The sequence below is a fragment of the Neophocaena asiaeorientalis genome, unplaced genomic scaffold (genome assembly GCF_003031525.2).
Source record: "Neophocaena asiaeorientalis asiaeorientalis breed wild unplaced genomic scaffold, Neophocaena_asiaeorientalis_V1.1 scaffold171, whole genome shotgun sequence".
Lineage (NCBI taxonomy): Eukaryota > Metazoa > Chordata > Mammalia > Artiodactyla > Phocoenidae > Neophocaena > Neophocaena asiaeorientalis.
This window is the reverse complement of record NW_020174013.1, coordinates 2,984,160-3,009,728: the sequence shown is the minus strand read 5'-3', so window position 1 is coordinate 3,009,728 and position 25,569 is coordinate 2,984,160. Positions and strand designations below refer to the sequence as shown.

The 25,569-nt window shown below is 35.3% G+C and overlaps 1 protein-coding gene across 3 annotated transcripts in view; it reads left to right on the top strand.

Moving 5' to 3' along the window:
• Positions 1-25,569, top strand: part of SOS1 (SOS Ras/Rac guanine nucleotide exchange factor 1) — a 153,567-nt gene that overhangs the window by 118,475 nt on the left and 9,523 nt on the right. For all 3 annotated transcript variants that reach the window (XM_024753490.1, XM_024753489.1, XM_024753488.1), the window contains 10 exons: positions 2,438-2,519; positions 3,278-3,400; positions 3,915-4,018; positions 5,158-5,380; positions 6,492-6,611; positions 10,726-10,888; positions 11,386-11,503; positions 20,183-20,355; positions 20,564-20,680; positions 21,725-21,989. In XM_024753490.1, the coding sequence (XP_024609258.1) occupies positions 2,438-2,519; positions 3,278-3,400; positions 3,915-4,018; positions 5,158-5,380; positions 6,492-6,611; positions 10,726-10,888; positions 11,386-11,503; positions 20,183-20,355; positions 20,564-20,680; positions 21,725-21,989 (1,488 nt within the window). The remainder of the gene's footprint in view (positions 1-2,437; positions 2,520-3,277; positions 3,401-3,914; positions 4,019-5,157; positions 5,381-6,491; positions 6,612-10,725; positions 10,889-11,385; positions 11,504-20,182; positions 20,356-20,563; positions 20,681-21,724; positions 21,990-25,569) is intronic.

The window sequence follows — 25,569 nt, the reverse complement described above, 5'->3', positions numbered from 1 at the left end:
TCAGATGATATGGCAGAAAAAAGCAGTAAATCAGAAATCACACGATCTAGATTCTGGTTCCATCTCTTTCACTCTATTGTGTGACTTTGGATAACTCTTAGTTACTTCTGTCATGTGTAGAAAGGGAAAGACAGCAGCCGCCCTGCTCACTTCACAGAAATCATATGGAATGAATTATGTGAATGCTCAGGACATCAGGAATTGATGTGATCCCTTTTGACTGATGTGGCACTGAGGCACATCATGACTTTCCCAGCATTGTCATCAGTTAGTAAAGCACTGAAATGGCCAGAAGTTTTGGTATAAGATGAAAAGGCTGTTTTAAAATAGTTTGCCTTTAAAAATAGCCAGTTTTCTTAAAACATACTTTAATTCACTTAGAACTTGCTTTTATTGTTTTTCAACTTAAAAGTATCTTTGATATCCCACAACTTTTTAGCCTGACTTAGGTGGCATTTGAGAAGTGGATCTGGATATTGATTTTAGGCTTTTAGACTAAAATAAACTTTTCTTTTAAAAAAGGGAGAGGTTACCCTTAATTTTGGAACACAGCTCAGGGATATTTGGAGCACTCTGTACTAAGGGTCTGGCCTCTCCAACAGTGACAGCTCAGCATCTCTACAGTGGCCACTGCTTTTGCTTCCTAAGTACATGATGTTTTGAGTAGCCTCACCTTTACATATAGATTTGCAGAACAGGAAGAAGATTCTTGAAAGGGAGGATTGTGATGAAACCGATATAAATCTCTGTTTTAAAATCTTGTACAGCCTTCTGTTTTAAAATCTTTTCTTCTGGTTGAGACATTAGTCTTTAACGTTTGAGGAACTCTGTAACTGAAGACAAACAATAAAATACCAACAAAGAGGAAATTACTAAAGGATTGTATCTATTTAAATCACTTTTATCAGTAACCCACTCTAGCCTCAGAAGGTATGAAGCTAAAGGAGAAGAGGGCCATTTAAAACCAATATATTCTTATTATGTAAATTTTTCTTTAACTTAAAAATTTATTATAATCTTAAATTCAAGGTTGTCTGATATTTAAATCAATTCATTATCTTGATGACCACATATACCAATAGACTGGAAATAGATTTCTATTTTATGATAAATCCATGAATTTGATTTTGGCCGGGGGGGGAAGTTAACATAGTTATTTTATTTTAAGGCTCAATTTAGGGTGATTCTTAATCAGACAGAATCAGACTAAATAGAGATTTTCCATGCAAATGAATTTGATTCTGGCTAAATCCTATGCTAATAACAGACATTGTATTTCTTATAAAGAATCCATAGTGTGTAGCCTAACAAAAATAAAGGTAGTTGCTACTCTCAATAAATTTATCATTAAATTATAGCTTACCATTCCTTAGTGATATGAAGCAGGAAAAGGATACTCCCAATAAAAACACTCAAGTTAATGAATTCTCCCCTCCTCCTTTTTAAAGACTCTTACAACTAAATGTGGACCTTGATGAAATTTGAGTTACAGTGAGTGGTGAGTGTTTTTTTTATTCCCCATTATGGGAAGATGTCTCCCGCCACCCCCAACTCCCTTTATGCAGATGATAGCCCAGGTCTCTTGTGCTGATGACAGCAGCCTTTCTCCACAACTCTGGGAGAATATTGTCAAGGAGAGACTCAAGTAGGCAGGCCTGGAGAGGTGATCACACTCAGTCAGCTTCCTGCTTTACTTCATGAAGTATGAATGAAAAGCAAATCCTTTCATGGAAGGAGTTGAAGACTCCCCCGCTCTTGTGATTGAACTCTCATTGCGTCTACTTGCAATGAAAGTAATTAAAAGTTGTGAATAGAGCCAAGTCAACATATTCTTACACATTTAATAGTTTTAATAACTTATAGGTATTTATAAGCATCTTTTAGCAGTTTTAATTAAGACTTTTAGCACATAAAACAATTTAGAAACTATTTAAATTAATCTACAACATTATGAGATCCAATTTCCAGTTGTATGCTCTATTAACATGATTTAAAGAAATCCAGATAACTAATCCAGATAAACTAGTCTGAAGAGCAGGAAAAGTAATGGGTTATTGCTGTGGCCTTTCTGTTTACAAGGGAGATAAACCAACTGGTGATGTTCTGAGATCCATGTAGCACATGGAAGCTTGCTTTTATGCTCTGCCTTTCTTCCCTTTGTATTCCTGTGGCCAATAATGAGTTTAATATCAGCTAGTCAGAGTGTGCAGAGGTCAAGAAATAAGTTGATGTAAAATTTTAGTATCAATGATTTTGCCACTAATTTAGGAAGAAACTAAAGTTAGCAGTTGATTTCAAAGTCCAAAGCATTCTGTGTGGTCAAAACATTTTGGGACTTTTAAAATTGACTATTTAATCTCTCTTGAAAATGTAAATAATAGTTTTAATCATTCTGAATAAAAGATTTTAATAAGATATTTTTCCTTTTTCTTCATAGATCCCAATTTTGTTCGGACATTTCTTACAACATATAGATCCTTTTGTAAACCTCAAGAACTACTGAGTCTTATAATAGAAAGGTCTGTCAATTTAAAATGTTTAAATTCTTTGTTCTTTTTTTTAATGAGATTGAGCTAAGATATGGAAATATATTGAATGAGCTTTAAGTTGTCGTTCATGAATACTTTAAGAAGAAAATCTCTTGGATGACCATTTATTTTATAATATGTTAGCTTTGATTATTTAAATACAAATATAGGCAGACTTTTTTACATGGAAACTCAGTATGTGAAATTTCAAATTTACAGAATTAATCACGTTAAAGACTATAAAAATGTAGAATTTAGGCTCTGGAAATTCAAATTTTAATGATTTAAATGTTCTAAACAGAATTTTTCAAATACACCACATGTTGAGGAAGATAGAGTGAACAAGTACTGTCATCAAGAAAAGTGTTTCATGTACCCAAAGAGCAGTCAGCTTTTCAGAACTTACCCTTAAAAAGTTTTATGTTGGCTGATTCAGAGTAATTACACAAGCCAAAAATGAATATCATTCCCTTAACTTTATAATCACACTTATTTTTAGACTTTGCATGTGTTCTTTATTATGTTTCTAGTTGGTTTTATTTATATTGGCAAGTATTAATTTCTTCTTAAAAATTAAATTATTAGTCTTTACATTATAGAATCCTCACTTGTTTTCACTGATGTGTATATCCTTAGTATTTTTTCCAGTGCTCTCTTGATTGTGCTGACTAGTGAAAAGATTTGTAGTTTTCTGTTTGCATAATTTGATATCATTGATCTTTTCATTAGTTTGTTCTGTTTTATGTTAGGTTTGAAATTCCAGAGCCTGAGCCAACAGAAGCTGATCGCATAGCTATAGAGAATGGAGATCAGCCCTTGAGTGCAGAACTAAAAAGGTTTAGAAAAGAATATATACAGCCTGTACAACTGCGGTAAGCATTGAATAAATAACTGAAGTAAATAAGCTTTTGTTGAATTTTTGTTTCAGAGTTAAATAAGGATGTTTCCCAAGCAAGGAGGAAGTAACATGTAAAATGAATGAAGTAAAGAGGAATTATCAGAAATTACTGTATAAGTCTTAATTAACATAGAATTTTGAAAGTGGTAAGCCACTTATAAGATTAAAATTGACCCTTGAACAACGTGGGGGTTGAGGACACTGACCCTTGGCACAGTAGAAAATCCACAGTCAGCCCTCTGAATCTGTGGTTCTGCATCCACAGATTGAACCACCTGCCTAGGGTGTAGTACTGTGGTATAGATTTAGTGGGAAAAAAAAAAATCCAAGTATAAGTGGAGCCGTGCAGTTCAAACCCTGTTATTCAAGGGTCAGCTGTATTTAATTTGGTAAGAGTTACTCTGTTTTCATTTATACCACTCATTGTGATAAATGTTTATGTCCGAGTTCCCATGTAATTCGATTCTTCTTCTGTGTTAATGCCATAGAGTATTAAATGTATGTCGGCACTGGGTAGAGCACCACTTCTACGATTTTGAAAGAGATGCAGATCTTTTGCAGCGAATGGAGGAATTTATTGGAACAGTAAGAGGTATTTTTTTTTTAAGTGCCTTAGTTTTATGTGTAATAAAAGTACCAATATGGTGACTATCAACTGACATCACTACTGCTCAGTGTAGTTAAGAGGTATTTGTGATAATGCCAGCATAACCAACTGGAAAAGTTAAAAATTTTTGCCAGTTTTGACCTACAAATTGTTTAATAATCATCCTGTTGATCCAATGAATTTTCATTTAGTAAATCAACTTACTGATATTTTGGAATTGGATAGAAAAAGTCTCAGTTTATGCTGTCTTAACACATCTGAAAATATGTGTCCCAAAGGACAACTAGGAACTGTTGTGCCATTATAACACCACGATGGAGGTTGACTGGGACACAATTAGGTGAATAGTGCATAACATATCAGAGAGGCAGTAGAGTATACTGAACCTGAGAGCCGAGGAACAAGAGTTCTCTTCCAAACACTGCCACTCATTAGATAAATGACTCTGGCAAAATCATTTTGATTCTTTAGACTTCAGTTTCCTTTTCAGTAACATGAGGAGCTAGGCTTGATAATCTCCAGTTCCCCTTCTAGTTTTAAAGATACTTTGATTGTATAGGTCTAAGGATGTCCTAGACAAACTTGTTTCTATTTCCATCATGCACTTTAAATGAGAATCAAAAAATAAAGGGTTAAATAATAGTACTTTCATGCATAGTACAGAACGGAGCCGCATCAAAAGCTCACACAAAATGAAGGCCTCTGCACTGTTTGGTTTATAAAATGCAAAGTTTGTTAGATTAACAGCTAATGTTGTATGTTCTATCATTATAAATCTTATTTGTGCAAGATATATCTTTTTTGGAGAGGATTATAAAATAATATTTTGAACTGAAGTTTAGAACAATAGAGGTGAAAAGTTTCTACAAATAAATTACTTTCTCTTATTTAAAAAGGATATGAAAGAATATATACCAAACTATTAACAGTGGTTACCCACTTGAAGAAAACTGAGATTGGGATAGGGAAACGGTAAAAGGGAACTTCATTTTTTAATTTTGATCATTTGAACTTTTTATAGCAAAGATATATTCAGGTATCACTTATACGATTTTAAACTATTTTTTAAAAATAAATTATTGACTAAAATGTTTAAACGTTATTTTTATGTAATGTTATTTCAGGTAAAGCAATGAAAAAGTGGGTTGAATCCATCACTAAAATAATCCAAAGGAAAAAAATTGCAAGAGACAATGGACCAGGTCATAATATTACATTTCAGAGTTCACCCCCTACAGTTGAGTGGCATATAAGCAGACCTGGGCACATAGAGACTTTTGACCTGCTCACCTTACACCCAATAGAAATTGCTCGACAACTCACTTTACTTGAATCAGATCTATATCGGTATGTAATTTGATATTCAAGCTGAAAAATCCTTTCAAATGAGTTAACTTTTAAAATGAAATGCTGATTCCTGCCATGTAGGATTGTTATAAGACATAAATGAGATAGTACATGAAGTGTCTTGTAATAAGGCCTGATGTATGGAAGGCTCCTCTTTCACTCCCTCATCCTCTTTGCTCTATCTGGATTTACAGCCTCTCTCTTTCTGCAGTCACCCCTATTTGGTAAAGTTAAGTTCAGATCCTGGCTTTACCAATTGTTGGCTTGGTATCCTTGGGCAACTTTAACCTTCTGGTGTAACTTTTATCCCTCTGCTGCTTAGTTTCCTCAAGAGTAAAATGAGGCTAATGATGGTACCTACTCCTGGAGCTGTTGTGCAAGGTTTAAAATAGTCCATATATTTACAGCATGTAGCACATTGCCCAGCACAGAGTAAGGGCTCAATGAGTTAGCTACTGCCATTGTCATTGAGAACTTAAGTCATTGCCATTTAGCCTTTTATAGTTTTCCTACATTGATATAATTACTATCTCAAAAACATGTCTGTTTCTAGTTTTAAATTTGGACTATTTAGATTTCAAACTATTTAATTTTGTAAAAACTAAATGAAAAAAGGAACTAAATTTATAGATCTCCCACCAAAAATCATCACTGTTCCCAAAATCAGTGTTAGAATGTATTTTATTTCTTTCCCAGTACCCTTCCCAGGAGGGTTTTTTTCCCCCTCCTTTAGGAGGGGGAAAAAAAAAGATTTATGAATGCAGTGATTACTATACCCTCATTGGACTGATTATTATAACATTATCATTTATTTAAAAGTATTATCCCAAACTACTTTCTCACCCTAATTTGTTAGATAATATTTATAAGTGCTGGGAAAGATACTATGAAGAAATCCCAACCTTGCCCAAAGCAAAATGCTACTATAAAGCAGTAAAAAAAAAAAAAGTACACAGGTACATGCATACAAAGTTTTTTTAAATCTATAGAAAATGATGCAAAATTATAATGTTTTTGTTCTTATTTTCATAAACCTTTTATCTCATTTACTTAATAAAACAGTATACTAGAGGGAAAAGTATCACATAGAATTATGTCTTGATGATTTTAGAGCTGTACAGCCATCAGAGTTAGTTGGAAGTGTGTGGACAAAGGAAGACAAAGAAATTAATTCTCCTAATCTTCTGAAAATGATCCGGCATACCACTAATCTCACTCTGTGGTTTGAGAAGTAAGTATTACTGATCTTCTTACATTTCATAGCAGTTATGTTATAAATTTCACTGCAATTCTATTTGTCTCATGTTTTTTTGTTGTTCCTCTGTTCCTCCTTTTTTTTGCACTGAGTGAATAATTTTCTAATGCAGCATTTTAAGTTACTTTATTAATGATTGTTTTTAGGTTTGCCACATACATCATAACAGAATTAGCTTCAGATTTATACCAGAATTCTAGTGATATGTAGAAATGTTACTCCTCTGTGGCTCTATTCACTCCCTCCCTTTTGTGGTATTGTAATATATATTACATATAATTAACGATGTAAATCTAACAATACGTTGTTATAATTATTGCTTTACTACCATTTGCCATTATTTTCTTAGCCTGTTACAGCTTTGCTCTCACCCACTCTTTGTGTAGTTATTGGCAATGTATTTCACATACATTACATTTCTCTATGTTATAGGCCCAACAATACATTACATACACATTATTTTATACAATTGCTTTTTAAATCAGTTAAGAAAAGCAATAAGGAAAAAAATAGGCATTTATAGTGTTTTTTATAATCATATAATTACCTTTACCAGTGTCTTTGTGTGGATTCATATTACCATCTGGGGTCACTTGCTTTCAGCTTGAAGAACTTGCGGTACAATTTCTTGTATGGTGGGTCTGCTAGCAACAAATTCTCTTAGTTTTTGTTTATATGGGAAGGTCTTTATTTTGCCTTCATTTTTTAAACAATACCTCTGTCTTCAAGTTTAACTATTTTTTTCTTCTGTCAGTTCAAATGGACTATTGAGCCCCTCTAGTAAAATTTTTATTTTAACTATTGTACTTTTCAAATCCAGAGTTTCCATTTGGTTTCTTTTATAATTCCTGTGTCTTTTAGGATACTCCCTATTGGTGCACATTGTAATCATACCCCCCCTTTACTTTTAAAATATACTTTCCTTTAGTTCTGTGAACAAATTCAGAATGGCTACTTTGAAATCTTTTTTTGTTAAATCTGACATATCACGTTTGTCTTGCAGGCAGTTTACTGTTGCCTGTGTTTTCCCCCAGTGAAGCCTGACATTTTAGAGGTCAGAGGGGTAGGGAGCCCTGTGTTCTTGGCTGTCTGGGCTAACTGCCCCCACCCTACTAACCCTGCGAGGTTCTCTGAGGAATGAGGGTAGAGGAAGTCTTGGTTCAGATACTACAAACTCTTGCCTCTCTTACTTAATTGTTGTACATTTTCCTGAATAGATGTTTCTCTGTCTTTTTTTTAATTAATTATTTGTTTGTTCGTTTATTTATTTTTGGCTGCATTGGGTCTTCATTGCTGCACGCAGACTTTCTCTAGCTGCAGCGAATGGGGGCTACTCTTCATTGCGGTGGCTTCTCTTGTTGTGGAACATGGGCTCTAGTCACGCAAGCTTCATTAGTTGTGGCACGTGGGCTCAGTAGTTGTGGCTCACGGGCTCTAGAGCACAGGCTCAGTAGCTGTGGTGCACGGGCTTAGTTGCTCTGCGGCATGTGGGATCTTCCCGGACCAGGGATCGAACCCATGTTCCCTGCATTGGCAGGCGGATTCTTAACCGCTGCACCACCAGAGAAGTCCGAGTAGATGTTTCTTTATTTGCCATTTGCTCTTAGGGCCATTTCCAGAGACTGCTAGAACTTTATATATATAATTATATATATAATTTTCACCAGTTTCCCTGAGGAGTAAGTAAACAGAACTTCTTACACTGTCATGTCAAAAGTCCAGAATCTCAATACAATTTTATAATTGGAGCCACATATTAGAGTTTTATGTATTGGCCATATTTTTTATGATCTTGACCCATATTTTATAAGGGTGATATGAAGTTGCCACAGATCATATTGGCATTATCAGAACACAAGACCAGTGACATAAAGGAATGACTGGGATGTGAGCTAGAGTGTGGATAAAGACCAGAAAGCAATTCCTAACGAGAAATAAGTCATCTGAAAGTTAGGACTTCCTTCTATTTATGTTATTACTTCTTAGCCTCTAAAAAGTAAAACTTTGGAATTTGCCCGCTAACTGTTGCTTCCTGATTTCTTCTTTATCAAGTCAAATAACTACACTTCAGTTGCAGAAGCGCTTTGCCATCATAATAATTAAAAGTTATGTCTATAAAGAGGAAACATGACTCATAAGACATACAGACCATTTTCATTTCTGTCCTATTTTTTAATAGATTACTGAGAAGGCGGCCATTTCCTGACCTTTTCCTTTCTCTTTTTGCTTTTTTTAATTGTGGTAAGATTTTTTTCAGTGTACAAATACAGTATTATCTATAGGCATAATGTGCAGCAGATCTCTAGAATTTATTTATCTGGTGTAAATAAGTGCTAATCAACATGAACATTTATACATGTTGACTAGCAACTCCCCATTTCCCCCTCCCCCAGCCCCTGGCAACCATCATTTTGTTCTTTGCTTCTATGAGTCTATTTTAGATACCTCATATATGTAGAATCATGCAGTATTTGTCCTTCTATGACTGGCTTATTTCACTTAGCATAATGTCCTCAGTGTTCATCCATGTTGTCACATATTGCAAGATTTCCTGCTTTTTTGACTGAATAATATTCCATGATACATATATTTCTCATTTTCTTTATCCTTTCATTTGCAGATGGACATGTAGGTTGTTTCCACATTTGGCTGTTGTGAATAGTGCTGCAATGAACATGGGAGTGCTAATATCTCTTTGAGATTACAGTACTTTTGGATAAATACCTAGAAGTAGGATTGCTGATCATATGATAGTTCTATTTTTAATTTTTTTTGAGGAGCCTCCATACTGTTTTCCATAGTGGCTACATCATTTTGCATTCTCACCATTAACATTGTACAAGGGTTCCAGTTTCTGCCTTTTCAGTGGAAGAGGTTCTTGTTCATTTGCCACAGTGGTTTTTTAGCCATAGATGTGCATTAGAATTGAAGTCACTTCCGGATAAATCATCCCAGACTTACCTGGTTTTTATAAAAGCTCCACAGGTGATCTCATTGTGTACACCTAGTTAATATCAACTGAGTGTTAAAAAAAAATGTAAACATATTATACTTGTATCATGCCTTTTAAAATGTTTAGATAATTAGTTAGCTGGTATATGATTTGTAGACATCTGACGCTTTAATGCATAAACATGTTTAATTTGATAAGGCAAATTTATTTTGATAGTTTTGCAGTGTTTTTTTTTTTTTTCAGTGTTAGATCAGCCTCACCAGAGAATAGTGTAATCCACAACTTTACATTTTTGTTAATGTTTAATCTTGATTTATTTTTTCCATATGTGTATTTTATTTTTTCTTAGATTGAGTTGTTTACTATCACATTATTGAAAACCAAGTTTAAAATATTTTCTTTACTGATAAGTGATTAGTAAATAAAAATTTTTCTCAAATACTAGAAATAGAGAGTAAATGCTCACTGAGGAATTCTTTTTTGAGCATAGCTTACTTTTAGCTATTTAGTTGGATGTATATGTACTTTCCAAGGATTCTTGGTATTTAAATGTAAAGAGCTTTTGTTTTCATTGACTTTTTTATTCTTTCTAAGTAATTAAAAATTTTTTATTCTGAATGGTGGTAAAATACTTTCATTCACTTTTTAACATTATAGTGCTTATCTAAAGAGCTGTTCTTAGAAATGTAGGTAATTATTTCTGTATGTCAAAGAAAGAAATTAAGCATTAATCACTAAAATCTTACAATTAGATGAAGAATAAGAGGCAGAGAATTCTAAAATTTGAGAATAATTTCCCTAGAACACACCCACATCCTAAAGACCAGCATACATTCAACAAGATGATAGACTGATCAGAGAACTCCAATACTGAGAGAGAATGCACCAAATATAATAGGAAGAATGACTGACCGGTTGACTGTATCAGTCTGGAAAACAGTGACAAGCAGCATGCCTGACCGAAGGCATTGCCTTCTCTTCCATTCACCTACTATTTACCTGCCATTCTGAATACGTATTCTCTACTGTTACACTATAGCTGCCCTCCATTCCATTTTGTTTGCTAAATTCTTTAAATCATATCTTCGTTGGGAAAACTCCAAATTTTTTAATTCACTTTTTGTCTTTGATTCCCAGATGTATTGTAGAAACTGAAAACTTAGAAGAAAGAGTAGCTGTGGTGAGTCGAATAATTGAGATTCTGCAAGTCTTTCAAGAGCTGAACAACTTCAATGGTGTCCTTGAGGTTGTCAGTGCTATGAACTCATCACCTGTATACAGACTAGACCACACGTTTGAGGTAGGTTTGCTTATCTAAAGGTGTTTTTTCCATTCCCTGTTCCTAGGAATCAGGATGTTAACAATTATGACCTTTAATTTTTACATGCCTCATCTATCTTTTCAGTAACAGCTGAAATGATGGAATTACCTAAATTTTGTATTGAATTGGTTGCTCTTTGTAAATTAGGCAGTCTCATTAAAATGTATTCACAGGGCCTAGCCTAAGTTAGAAGAATAAAAAGATTTCACCACCTTATTTGTAATATAATGTACAACTAAACGCTCACATACTTGTTTGAGGAATGGCAAGATAAGATAGATTTCTCACACACACACACTTTTTCTTTACGTTTGTACTAGGGTCTATGAAGATAGTCTCTGAAGCAGTATTATCATTCTTAGAATCAAACTGATACTGTTGTGTTTGGGCTTTACTCTAAGCCTGGCATTTTTTGGCAAAACCTGTGATTCCCTTTGTAAACTTATATTCCCTAAACATTATTTTTTTTATTGTAGCAAATACCAAGTCGCCAAAAGAAAATTTTAGAAGAAGCTCATGAACTAAGTGAAGATCACTATAAGAAATATTTGGCAAAACTCAGGTCTATTAATCCACCATGTGTGCCTTTCTTTGGTGAGCATTTCTTCTTAAATCTTTATCATGTTTCTGGATAAAACAACAGTTATTTCATTAAATGACTGAGTAAACACATGTCTAATATACCAGCAGAAAGTACTTAACAAATATTTAGCACCTAAATCCCCTTAGAATTTTTCTCTATGAGGACTTTTTTAAGATGAAGCCCAATATGTACATTCCACTTTTTATTTCCATATTGTGCAGCCATTCAATATTGTATAGTGCTTACTTCTGTTTTAATATTCATAGAAATCTTTTTATTGACTTTTAGTAAACCAAACACTCCACACAAGAGGCCTGGCCGTTTTTTAAGATGAAGCCCAATATGTACATTCCACTTTTTATTTCCATATTGTGCAGCCATTCAATATTGTATAGTGCTTACTTCTGTTTTAATATTCATAGAAATCTTTTTATTGACTTAGTAAACCAAACACTCCACACAAGAGGCCTGGCCATATTTACCCATACTTGATAATCATGCTGCTTATAAACAGTCTCACATGGCTAAAAACCATAGTGCATGTGCCTTTGGGCCCACACCTTCTACGCATCAAAATTTTACCTATTCTTTTTTCCTTCCTTTCTGCACCAGAGTAAGGTAGTGCCTTTTCTTTCTTTTAAGACTGAAACCTACCATATGAATCTTCTCCCTTTCTGTAGGTTCCTCTATCTTATTCCATCATTTATTTCCTGTATTTTATTTATTTAACGTCTTTATTGGAGTATAATTGCTTTACAGTGGTGTGTTAGTCTCTGCTTTATGACAGAGTGAATCAGCTCTACATACACATATATCCCCATATTCCCTCCCTCTTGGGTCTCCCTCCCTCCCACCCTCCCTATCCCACCCCTCTAGGTGGTCACAGAGCACCGAGCTGATCTCCCTGTGCTATGTGGCTGCTTCCCACTAGCTATCTGGGTAGTATTTGGTAGTATATATAAGTCCATGCCCAGCTTCGTCCCAGCTTATTTCCTGTTATTTTATATCTTCAGTATCTCTTTCACACTGGTTTCTTTTCTCTGCTGGTATATATGCTCTCATGATTCTTCCTCTAAATACTTAAAAAAATTATGACCTCAATTACACGTCTGGTGTTTAGTCTTTTTAGTATGTGGTGTATTTTCTTCTAGCCTTTTCCTCATCTCTATTTATATATTTTCTATATAGCTTTAAGTTATACTGCATGTAACATTGTTATGTCCTGATATTTTTTCAATTGACATTTTTGTTCAGGCTTTATAACCAACCAGTTTTGTACATATACATATTGTATATAGTTGTAATTGTGTGACAGGTACACATTGTTCACTTTTTTCACTTACCATATCCTAGATATATTGTGTTTTATTAGTCTTCATAATTACGGTTTCTAATGGCTACAAGATATTCTTTAAAGTTGGTATGACAGTTTATTTAACTGTTACCCTATGACCTGATGCATATGTTGTTTCCAGCTTTTTTGCTTTCCTAAATAATGTTATAATGAATATCTTCATATTTATACCTTTTTTATGTATTTGACAATATTTTCTTGAGCTAGCTAGCCAATCTAACTAGATAATTTATATCTAGCTGGATATTTCTTGAGCTAGATATTTTGCCAGTCTGCCTTTTAGTTGTTATTCTTTGAAATACAGTATTTTTAAAATTCTATAATCTGTCCATTTTTCCCATTATGATTTCTATTGTTTCTGACTGTAGAAAGTTCTTCCAGTCTAGTAACTTAACATTCAGTCATATTTTCTCCTAGCTTTATGATTCAACTTTTAAAATTATATTTAACTCTTCAATCAAATTGAAGTCTCTTTTAGATATCATATGAAATATTCAAATTTGTTTCTCCACCAGATTGTTTATATGTTGACCCACGTTTATTGAATAAGTCTTCTTCATCCCCATTTATATATGGTACCTCCTTCTTTAAAAGTATTGTTTCCCATTAACTTCTTTTTATTTTATTTTAATTTTATTGGAGTACAGTTGATTTACAATGTTATATTAGTTTCAGCTGTACAGCAAAGTGATTCAGTTATACCTATACATATATTAATTCTTTTTTAGATTCTTTTCTCATATAGGTTATCACAGAATATTGAGTAGAGTTCCCTATGCTATACAGTAGGTCCTTATTGGTTATCTGTCATAGTGTGTGTGTGTTTATCTCAAGCTTCTAATTTATCCCTCCCCCCAACATTTCCCTTTTGGTAACCGTAAGTTTGTTTGCGATTTCTGTAAATCTGTTTCTGTTCTGTAAATAAGTTCGTTTGTATCTTTAAATTAGATTCCACATGTGAGTGATATCATATATTTGTCTTTCTCTGTCTAACTTCACTTAGTATGATAATCTCTAGGTTCATCCCATTAACTTCTTATGCTAGTGCCCCAGTCTTAATGATTGGCACTTTATAATCAGTGATTCTCAACCAGGGCAATTTTTGTCCCCCAAGGAACATTCAGCAATGTCTAGAGGCATTTTTTGTTGTTCAAGTTGGGGGGTGCTAGAGGCCTCTAGTCAGTAGGGGACAGGAATATTGCTAACAGCCCGCACAACAAAGAAATATCCAGTTTAAGAGGTCAGTAGTGCCAAGGGTAAGAAATCCTGCTTTAGGGACTTCCCTGGCAGTCTAGTGGTTAGGACTCGGCACTTTCACGGCCGTGGGCCGGGGTTCGATCCCTGGTCGGGGAGCTAAGATCTCACAAGCCACATAGCTCAGCCACAGAAAAGAAAGAAAGGAGAGAGAGAGAGAGAGAGAGAGAAAGAAATCCTGCTTTATATTTATAGTATTTTCATGTATAATAAGATTGGTTTGTTGATGTTTCTTCAGTATTTTCTTTGCCAATTTTGTCTCTTTATTTTTCCAAATGAACTGGGGAGGGGGAGTGATTCCCCAAAATACAGTTGGAATGATCTATCAATTAATTTGGAAAGAACATTTATGATAATTAGCTTTTTCCTAGGTATTTTTGATCGTGAATGGTATTCATTTTTTAATAGTCAATTTCCCTTAATTCCAAGAATTATTAATTTCCTAGGATTTTCTAGATATTTAATCATGTCTACCGATAACAATAGTGTCTCTTCTTTTGATTTTATTTCTGTGTTAGGCCTTACAGCATTAGTCACAACTTCCCAAACAAAGGTTAAACAGTGGGCTTCCCTGGTGGCGCAGTGGTTGAGAGTCTGCCTGCCGATGCAGGGGACGTGGGTTTGTGCCCCAATCTGGGAAGATCCCACATGCCACAGAGCGGCTGGGCCCGTGAGCCATGGCCGCTGAGCCTGCGTGTCCGGAGCCTGTGCTCCGCAACGGGAGAGGCCACAACAGTGAGAGGCCCGCGTACCGCAAAAAAAAAGGTTAAACAGTAATAAAAAGAAGAAGTTCTGTTTTCATCTCTGTTTCAGCAGAGATAGGTATAATTTTGCTATTTGCTTGATTCGATGCTATTTATTATGTTAAGACAATTTCTTTGCATAGTTATCTTCTGTGTTTTTGTTGGCAGTATACATTTACCTTTATAGTTTGCTGTCTTAGAGCAAAATGATTTTTCTTATTTAGCAAATTAAAATTATAGGTTTGCTAATACTGAACCTTTCTGTTAACCAACATTAAGTCTTTTATATTCATGGTGGATTAGTCTTTTAAATATACAAATGAATTCTATTCATTATCATTTTATTCAGGATTTTTGCATCCATCTTTATAAGTGAGATTGGTTTCTGGTTTTTCTTCTTGTCCTATATTTATCAGCTTTTGTTATTATGGTTATATTTACCTTGTAACATGAGTTAAGCAGCTTTCCACCTTATTCTATTCCAGAATATCATGAAATGATCTAGCCTTTAAACTTTGAAATATTCCAACAGAAAAACCATCTGGGCCTAGAATCTTTTGTAGTATGTAATTCTATAATAACATTTTCATTTCTTCCTTAATTTTTTTTCTATTTCAGTTTTGTTTGCTACACAGTTGTCTCATTTCAGTATTCTAAAAGTACTAGCATTCACTCTATAAAAATGCTACTTTTACAGTTGCGCTTATTTGCAATATGTTTTTCTGTTTCTATTTTTACTTGTTTGTCTTACTGTGTTTTTCTTCCAAACAATAAAAGTTGAAACAGTTATTCTCTCTGATTTTATAGTTTTTATGTCATGTATTACTTTTTATCATTGTTAATTTATTCCGTTTTCTGAGGATTTTTCCCCCTAAATTCTTGATAAAACTGTTGAGTTCATTTCTCTTTCTGATAAAACATTGAAGTCTATGCATTTACTTTTAAGTGTGGTAACTATGGTGCCAGTTCATACAAGGGAGCCTGGGAAGGACCTCAGTCTGATGTTCATTTCATTCAACCTGTCAACAAATATTTCTTGAGTACCACTAAGTATCAGGGGCTATGTCAGGTGCTTAGAAAAAAGCGAAATATCTTAGTCCCTCAGTACACTCACTGAACTTATAGTCATGCTACTCATGATATCTTATGGCCCCTGTTACACAGAGGTGAAATGAAACCACAGGGCCTGTTCACTGGACTCATGTTTGGCCCCTGCTACTCCATTATATCACCTGATTGGTGGACATTTATTCATACAAACAAACTGTATTCTCTTTCAGATCTCTATGAACTAACGTAATTGATTTTTGTTAACATGTTGTTAAGAGAAAAAAGGAAATTTCAGGCCTGTATTTAGAGTAGTATTCCATTGTGTTTTAAAGTGAGCCATATGATTTAGTGAGTGATTGCAAACATGTACGTGGTTTGATAGGTGCATACAGCCTGCCTGCCAGCCTTCCTACCCATTTCTGCTTATCTTCCTGATTATTAAGTCTCTGGTCTGTTCTGCTGCTCTAGGAGATTTTTGCTATTTCCAAGCTAAAGGTTAGCCAGGTAGCCTTTCATGGTTCTGACCCAGTAGGTAGGTATTATTGCTGCTGCTTAGTTCCATTTCATCTATATGGTCAATTGTAGAAACTTCTTCTAGATTCTTATCCTTAATTCTGGATACTGGATTTTTTTCCCCGTCTATAGGAGGCTCAGGGGTAGTATCTGACACTTCTACTTTCTCTATCATCTTAGCAGAATTCTTAGATTTTTTTGCTGGCACTGCACTATTTACAGAATAATAAAAGTCAGGCAATTTCTCCTTCCAAGGCTATGCCAGGCTACTGGTCTATTTCCCAGTTTTTCTCCATACACTGCAAGGTTCTACTCATAGGTAGAATGAATATGTATAGGCAAACTAACATTTCCTCTCAGGTAAAAGGATGCAGATTTCTACCTCAACCAAGTCTCACCTCTCTGCACAAAACTCCAAGCCTGTAACATCAGCTTTGCTCTTTTCCTTTCACACTGCTCTAATTTTGTGTTCTCCTTCTGTTTCTTGTCAGTTTGTTCCATCTCCACTCTTGCTCTCCTGCCATTTTAGAATTGACTGTATGTCTCTTGTACCCCGGTCTAGTCTGCAAATGCTTTCTTTTCTATTCTGAAATAGTGTGCTGCTTTTATTCATTCAGAAATATCTGTCGAATGCCTGTATGTGTCAGGCCCAGGGCTAGGTGTTGAGAATAGAGAGACAAGTAAAACATAGTGTTATCCTCAATAAGCTCCCTTGAAAGAGCAGAAAAATAAATTATAGTGCTATGTAGTAAATATAACACTGTATTGTAGAAACGTGTAAATCAAAGTATGAACAGAGTGCTCTGTGAACCCTGAGCAGCCACTTTTTCCCGAAAAGCTTGGGAAGGGTGTCAGCAAAGAGGTGAAACCTCATCCCTCTTCATCATTTGTCATAATGCTCTGCTTTTCCTCTCCCTAGAACAGCTGTCCCTAGAGCAGGGTATGTAAAATGACCTTTTTTAAAAAAATTAAACTTTAACAGTTTATAATATTCACATCTATGTACATATTTGCACTACATTTTTTATTATACATATACACAGAGAGAGAGAGAGAGAGAGTGCATGCTTAAACATTTTTTTACTGATGTAGTTTATGATCAACAAAGTTTGAACACCACCTCTTTATTTGTTCTCCTTTTAAGTAGCCGTTAATTTGTCATAAAATAATTCCAGATTTTATCCTGAACTCTCCCAAAATGCTACTTGTAAGCGTTTTCACAACTTCTTTCAAGTATACTTTTAACACCTACAATATCCCACAATTTATTATCCCCACGTTCCCCAGGTCAGTCATTACACCACCACCCAGTCAGTCCCTCAAGCACAAAGGTGAGAGTCTTTCTTCCCGCTGTGCCTACCCTCTGCCCAAACCACTTAATCAGTTCTTGTGGCATTTACCTCTTAGATATTTATGCACTCCACTCTATCCCCGTGGGCCCTAAGGTAGCCCTCATCATCTCACCAAGATGACTTTTACTCTGTTAACTGAGCTTCCTGCTTCTAGTCTTAACTCCTTCTAACCCATCTAGCGTCACAGTACAACCAGAATAATCATTCTAGAATGTAAAGATGCTGATAGTCTCTTAATTACCTACTGGATAAAAGCTAAGCTCTTTTAAAAAGGCTCTTTGTGACCCTGTACGGGTGCTACTACCCACAAACTCTTCATAGTTGGGCCATCAATTTGTGGCCAATATGGAAGGTTAATTTTGGCTCCCATTAAATATGTGTACTGTCACGGACGTTTGTCAGACTGAACATTGAACTAAGTGGGTCATTGCAACTTAGTGTAGAGGAGAATATAACCGACTGCAAGTAAAAAAGCCAGTGACAGGCAGATGTGGAAAATAAAAGAGCCTGTGCTTACCAGAACACATGGTCAATTTGTCTTATGAATATATAATCAAGAGTAGCCTAGGTGCTGAGAAATAGCCAAGTAACTAATACACTGAATAACTGGATGCTTTCTAGAACCAAACAGGCATTGATGTCTATCATGTTTCATTATTGCTAACTGTTCACTATTGATTTTGAGTTATTTAATCTTGCCAAGAACGTAGCCAAATATTCTCGTATCTAAAAGTTTGCGTCGGGAATTCCCTGGCGGTCCAGTGGTTGGGACTTGGCACTCTCACCGCCGAGGGCCTGGGTTTGATCCCTGGTCGGGGAACTGAAATCCCACAAACAGTGCAGTGCAGCCAAAAAAACCCAAACGTTTGCCTCTACCACAAAACCATTTAGAACCACTAATCTGTGATTAGAACTGAAGAGCCTGTTGCTTTGTTCATCCCTCTCCTCATCCAGTGACTAACCTGCAGTGATGGAGAAGGGATTAGAACTACTGATTCCTTGCCTCTGCCTATCCTCATTTCCTGCCACTCTTCCTCCACCCCACAGACCAAACCCCTAAAGGCTAGCCATTTCTGAGTATGCCTCCAAGCTTCACAAAAACCAGTGCCTTCAAACACGTGGCTGCCTTACTTAGAATGCCCCTCTATCTTATTCTGCTTATTAAACTTCTATTCATTTTTTGAGACTTACTTTAAGCATATTTTAATCTGTGATGCTTCTGCTACTCCCAACAGCTCAAGGCAGAGTTAGGCACATCTTGTTTGTGCTCTCATAGCATCTTATGCATTAGTACTAATTAATATAGCACTTACCAAATGGTACTGTAGTAGCCCACATTCAACACTCTGAACTCCTTGAAGTCAGGAACTGTGTGTCTTGTTCATCTTTGTATCTGCAGTTCCTAATGCAGTGCTTGGTGTACAGCAGAGACTCAGCAAATGTGTACTGAGCAAATGAACTCAGATATTCACACTTTTTTTTTCCCCAAAGCATCATAGTCAGTACTTCAGAGGAAAAGGCAGAAATAGGATAGGGCAAGAATAGCAACAACAGTATCAACAATCCCAACCACAGCTAATTAAGCATCTACTTTTGTCAGGCCCCATTCTAAGCCTGTACATAAATTTACTCATTTATTTCTCACAGCAACCCTGCTGTCCTCATTTTAGAGATGAGCAAACCAAGGCTAAGCAACTTGCACAAGATCACAAGAGGAGAAAGCAGCAGAGCTGGCTCCAGAACCTTTATGCTAGAACAGAAAGGAACTAAAATGCCTGCTATTTTGTTCATTCTCCTCATCCAGTGCACAAACTGCAGTGGTGGGGAAACAGGAGCTCCCTTACCAGGCTGACATAATTCTAGAAGTACTGAAGACCAGAATATACATAAATGTTTGATAGGCTTGCACATCCGCCCACATTTTCACGAGTCAGCCTATCCAAACAGTACTACCTCTGAATTACAAAGCCTAACGACCTCTTGGGGGCCTCAGGAGCTGAGTAAGCAGAAAATATGATCCTCTAAATTTGACGTTTTCCTGTTTTGCCAAAAATATGTGTTAATAGTGATGGGTTATTCTTAAAGTTCCTTTAACAAAACCATGATTTAATGTTAAATAACATATGGGTGTGGGGGGTGGGAAATTGGTTATTGCTCCTGAAAATCTATTAATTTTGTTAAACTTGGTCTCCCTTTTTCCTGGGTATTTATAGAACTTAAGTCACAGAAGAATTTGATACTTATAAAAATCTTTCTTTGATATTTACTTAGCTTGTTGTTTTTCATAGAATGGAAATTTGTGCCTTAATTCTTTGGTTATGATGGTTGAGATGGTACAGTGTGTAATATACCTATAATTACTGAGAAAGAAAAAAACTAGCCTTTTCCGTTTTTATCCTTGAAATAATTTATTATCTCTTCTAGGAATTTATCTAACTAATATCTTGAAAACAGAAGAAGGCAACCCTGAGGTCCTAAAAAGGCATGGAAAAGAGCTTATAAACTTTAGCAAAAGGAGGAAAGTAGCAGAAATAACAGGCGAGATCCAGCAGTACCAAAATCAGCCTTATTGTTTACGAGTAGAATCAGATATCAAAGTAAGTTGAATTATTTGAGGACACATATTTCTGATTAAGTTTATAACCACCTGATAAGAGGCAGGTTTATTGCGGAGAAAAAGGAAAATAAAACTTAAATAATTCCAATTTTCTTACGTTAAATGTTTTCTTAAATTATTTTCATGAACTTTAAACTGAATTTAAATTATTTAATATTAATAATTGTTTTTCTTGGCATCTATTTTAGAGGTTCTTTGAAAACTTGAATCCAATGGGAAATAGTATGGAAAAAGAATTTACAGATTATCTTTTCAACAAATCCCTAGAAATAGAACCACGAAACCCTAAGCCTCTCCCAAGATTTGTAAGCATTCATACATTTATATTTCTTTTACATTTATATATTTTTTACAGTTGTCATCTATATCTGGTGGTTTATAGTTTTCTATAAAGGCATTTAGAGATGACGTGCACATGTAATGGATAAAAATAGTGAATAAATGCTTAATAAATATGCTCAGGATTATTCCACTTAGTTCCAGGTAAATGGGCACTAATATTAATGTGAATAAATCCTAATATGATAGATGAAGAAGTTGGGCAAATATGGCCAACTTAACAAAAAATGTTATTCGGTATTTATGTTAAGGGCAGGAAATCTGATAATTTATACTAATTCACTTATAATAAATAGATGTACTTATATAAGTACTTTTTATGAGAACTTTTAACCTTGAATCATTAGCCATAAAAATAACAGGCTTGGCTAAAGATACATTTTTGAGGGTGAAATAAAGTTTCCATTCTTTCTTATTACTAGTAACTGCCTGGCCAGGCTTATGTACAGTATCATCATCTCACTGTTCTGAATATAATCTCTCTTATTCATAAGAAAGTCAAGAATCAAGAAGTAAACATAAATGGCTTCTAAGTAACCAAGATAAATCTCATAATGTCTGTGAACCAAAGCTTATGAAATTACGTCACAAGAAAATTTCTCAAGGCCTAAAACAGTTTTTTAAAAGATGGATTAAAAACAGCAAATTGGAAATAGCTATATAGTCTGCTCCAATGAGACACCCTGATATCATTGAGAAATGATCACTCTGTAAGAAAAAAAATGCCATAAAACTAACATAAACAGATGAAAACTCAAGCAGTTTAATGCATTTGTAAATAGCTCAAATGATCCTGATGGCATCCCTAATAATTTAGATAGCCAAGGCTTTATGGAAATGGGGTGTTAACTCTTCAACTTGGACACTTTGATTTGAATCATTATGTCACTTCTTTATTAGTGCTTTGTGGTTTTCCTAGATACTAATCGAATTTTACCAAGCATTTATAGAAGAACCTTCTTTTCCATTATGTTGTTCTAAGTGTTGTGTTTCTTTTGATATGTCTACAGCCAAAAAAATACAGCTATCCCCTAAAATCTCCTGGTGTTCGTCCATCAAACCCAAGACCAGGTACTATGAGACATCCCACACCTCTGCAGCAAGAGCCAAGGAAAATTAGTTATAGTAGGATCCCTGAAAGTGAAACAGAAAGTACAGCATCTGCACCAAATTCTCCAAGAACACCGTTAACACCTCCTCCTGCTTCTGGTGCTTCTAGTACCACAGATGTTTGCAGCGTATTTGATTCTGATCATTCAAGCCCTTTTCACTCAAGTAGGTGCTCCAGTTTTAAGTGCTTTAAATAACTGTTAGTGTTATATGTGCTAGAGGTAAAAAGGAATCTGTATATATATATATTTTGTAAATTTGTAGCTAAATCAAATACCATTTCAAAAGCTATTATTATAGAAATATAAAATAAATTCTAAACTCCAGCAGTTTATCTGTTAGAACAACCCTCTTTAAATGTATTATACTTTACAGATAGGCCTGATGATGAAATTGGTAATTGAAAGCTCATTTGAGCATTTGTTTTCAATTGGTGAATTTAAAATGCATGTCTAACTTCTGGAGGAAACAAAGATAACTCCTAAAATCTGCATGGAATGTCAATCTGATTGCTGCCTCCAAAATTATATTTGAATACTGCTCAGTACCTGGTTCCTTTCCAACCAAACTCTGTAGTTTCTAATTTTGCAATGTATCAAATTCAAACTCCTACTTAACCCTTTTTCAGTCTACACCATCCAGCAGGTGGTATATAGCGCCGGCTAATACACTCCTATGCATTCAAGCCCAGCCATACAAATCTCACCGCCTGCATACTGTTGCTCATCCCTTTCCTAGTTCTAAATCAGTGCTGTCCAATAGAAATATAATGTGAACCACATGTGTAACTTTAAATGATCTTTAGCCACATTTTAAAAAAGCAAAAAGAATTAGGTGAAATTAATTTTAGTAATATATTTTATTTAACCCAGCATATGCAGAATGTTGTCCTTTCAATATGAAATCAGTATAAAAACTTACTGAGACACTTTACAATCTCTTTTTGGGTTCTAAATCTTCAAAATGCAGTATACGTTTTACACTTATAGCACATCTCAATTTGGACTAGCCACATTCAAATGCTTAATAACCACATGTGGCTAATGGGTGCCAAACGGTACAGCCCAGCCCTAGCCCTTTGAAGAGGCTACCTTTTATATCTAGAGCACCATGCTTCCATTAATTTTTTAATCAATTTCATGTGGAGCTTTAAATCTCTACTAAGAGCCCACAACCTGTTTTCATTTGTTCATTATCAAATCAGAGTTTGAATTCAGTCGGCTTTAACCCTCTCACAACCATTTCCACATGCTCTTCCCATTGGCTGTCCTAGCTCAGTGTACAGTTCAAGTTCTGCCCTAATATTTGATGTTACAGAATCTAATAGTGAGAGGCAGCATGACATTATTATTCGGGAGGAGGTTGAGAAGCACTGACGTAGGAGTTAGGAATCCTAGTTTGTCATCCCAGTCTGCTGGTGAGCTTTCTGATTTTCGATAAAATACTTTTTCTGTGCCTTCTGGGGATTAAACTAGATTTTTAAGATTTCTTCCAACTCAGAGAATCTAACTTAAAAACAAAATTATTTTTTGGAGGTATATTATTTTGAGATTTGGTCCAGAATCCCGTTTATTTATTCCCATGTTGTATATATATTTGTAGTTACCCAGCAGTTTGTCTTATCATTTTACCACCTAAAGTGTATTTGTTTTAAGAATTGCCACACCTTGGCCTTGTTTGGCTACTGAGGATTATGAAGTCATGTTATGCACACAGTAGGCTATCAGATATTTTTTATAAGTTCAAATAAACACCAGGTTAAAAAAATTCCCATTTATTTTCCCCAATTCGCCAACCTCCTAAATTAAGTAATAAAGTAAAAGCAGCACTTTTCACAGTATACCTGACTTAAAATCCTTGTTTATTATGACCCATTTAACTGTTTGAAGGGTGTTTTTCCAAGAGCAGTTGGCTGTGATCTATATTATAAAGATTCCCATGAGTGAATTATTGAAATCACATGAAGGCCATCAATTGCAAATTCTATTTCTCTTAGTTTAAGTAGCTAAAAATGGAAGATGTAGAAAAACAGGAGATAAGTCTACTACATTCCCTACTAGTGCTAAATCTTTAAATTATTAGTCAAACAGGGAAAAGGGAATCATTTTGGAATGCAGCGCTCTGGATCAGTGCTTTGTCATATGTGACACTGGAAGAATATTAACTAAAAATAGCTAGACAAGTGGAGAAACCTTAGGCTTTGTATCTTAGCCCTGAAGATTTTTTCCGTTTCTCTTCCTTTGTGAAAAAGCAAGCCCCTATTACTACTCCCTCTGTTCTTAGTAAAAATTGAAAATAACTGATTTTGAAATTAAGTAAGCCAGTATAATATAAAACCATCTGTATGCTCAGTTAGTCCCTTACTTAAAGTTCATTAGTGGTCTATGTATATTAAAGGTCCTCATCTGCTTTTGACCCCACTCTGCTTAACAGATCTGCTAGTGTTATGGGGTTGGGGGGGCGGGGTGGATCACCAGCACGTCCAGCCTGGTACTCACTGTGTTGCCACTAGAGTGAATACCTACTTCCTTGCTTCCCTCAGGGCCTGGCAGGAAAGAGCTGCTGTACCTACATTCTTAAGTCATCTGAACATATTCCACTCTATACAATGAGGCAGAAAGTTCCATTGCTTACGTTTTTTAAAAGGCAGAGTTTGACTAGAATTTTTGATCAGTTATAATAGTTCTTTTTTTGCTTCTTATAGTTTTTTTCCAAAAATAACTTACTTTAAAAACAAAGATTAATTTTTTCAGCCAGTATCTGTTGCATATCTCATTTCTTGCTAAGCAGTGACACACCTTCTCTGTTAGGGCTTGCAATCTTACTGAGATGTTAAAAAAATAATCATAGTACAAAGAAAATCATAGTTACATGCTTAACCATTGTTAAGTGCTTGATTCTGTTTGTACCATGATTTTTTTCATCTCTCAGTAAGATAGCAGGCTTCACCAGAGAAGATGTATAAGTGCTAATTTGTTAGCAAAATGCTAAATGAGTGGCAAAGACATTAATGCTGTAGAAGTTTACACAAAGATGACCACAGAGTAGGCAAGAATGGTCACGGAAAGCTTTGTGGTGAAGACAGAGAGGGAAGGAAACTGGCCACCTACCTCCTGCTGCTACATACATCCTCACGTTCAGAACCCTGCTCCACACCTTACCCTGACCAGGTCCACCTCTGAGGTGATGATGACAGTGGCCGGGAAAAGGGGAGAGACCACCCAGCTTTGCATCTCTGGCTATAGCATGGAGGGAGGAGGATGAAGTGCTCTTGGTACCTTCCTGTTTGAAGGTTGCCTGGTCATAAAAGGAAGCCATAGGTCTGGCCTGGTCTGTGGGCTGCAGATGAGCTTTAGCCCCATCCCTTAGTAGGGAAAGCTTTAACAAGAAAAAATGTATTCCAAGCATTTGAAGCTGGAATGCAAGGCTTTTCTTCATAGAAGATTATTATAAGTGATTAGTTTCTGATTTCATACACTTGCATTTAACAGGCTATTGTGAGTTTAAGAAGTTATTCATGATTTATATAATTTTTTTCTATAGGAAAATGCTTATTCCTATTCCAAGAATGACTCAATTATAGATTGGAGATTATCTTCAACAGTGGTTTCAACCCTGGTTGGACATTACAGTCCCCTGGGGAGCTTTAAAAAATACCTATATGTCCAGCCCACGCTTGAGTTACACTGGCATTGGCACGTGGGCATCAGTATTTTTTAAAAGCTCCCTAGCAGGGTCTAATGTG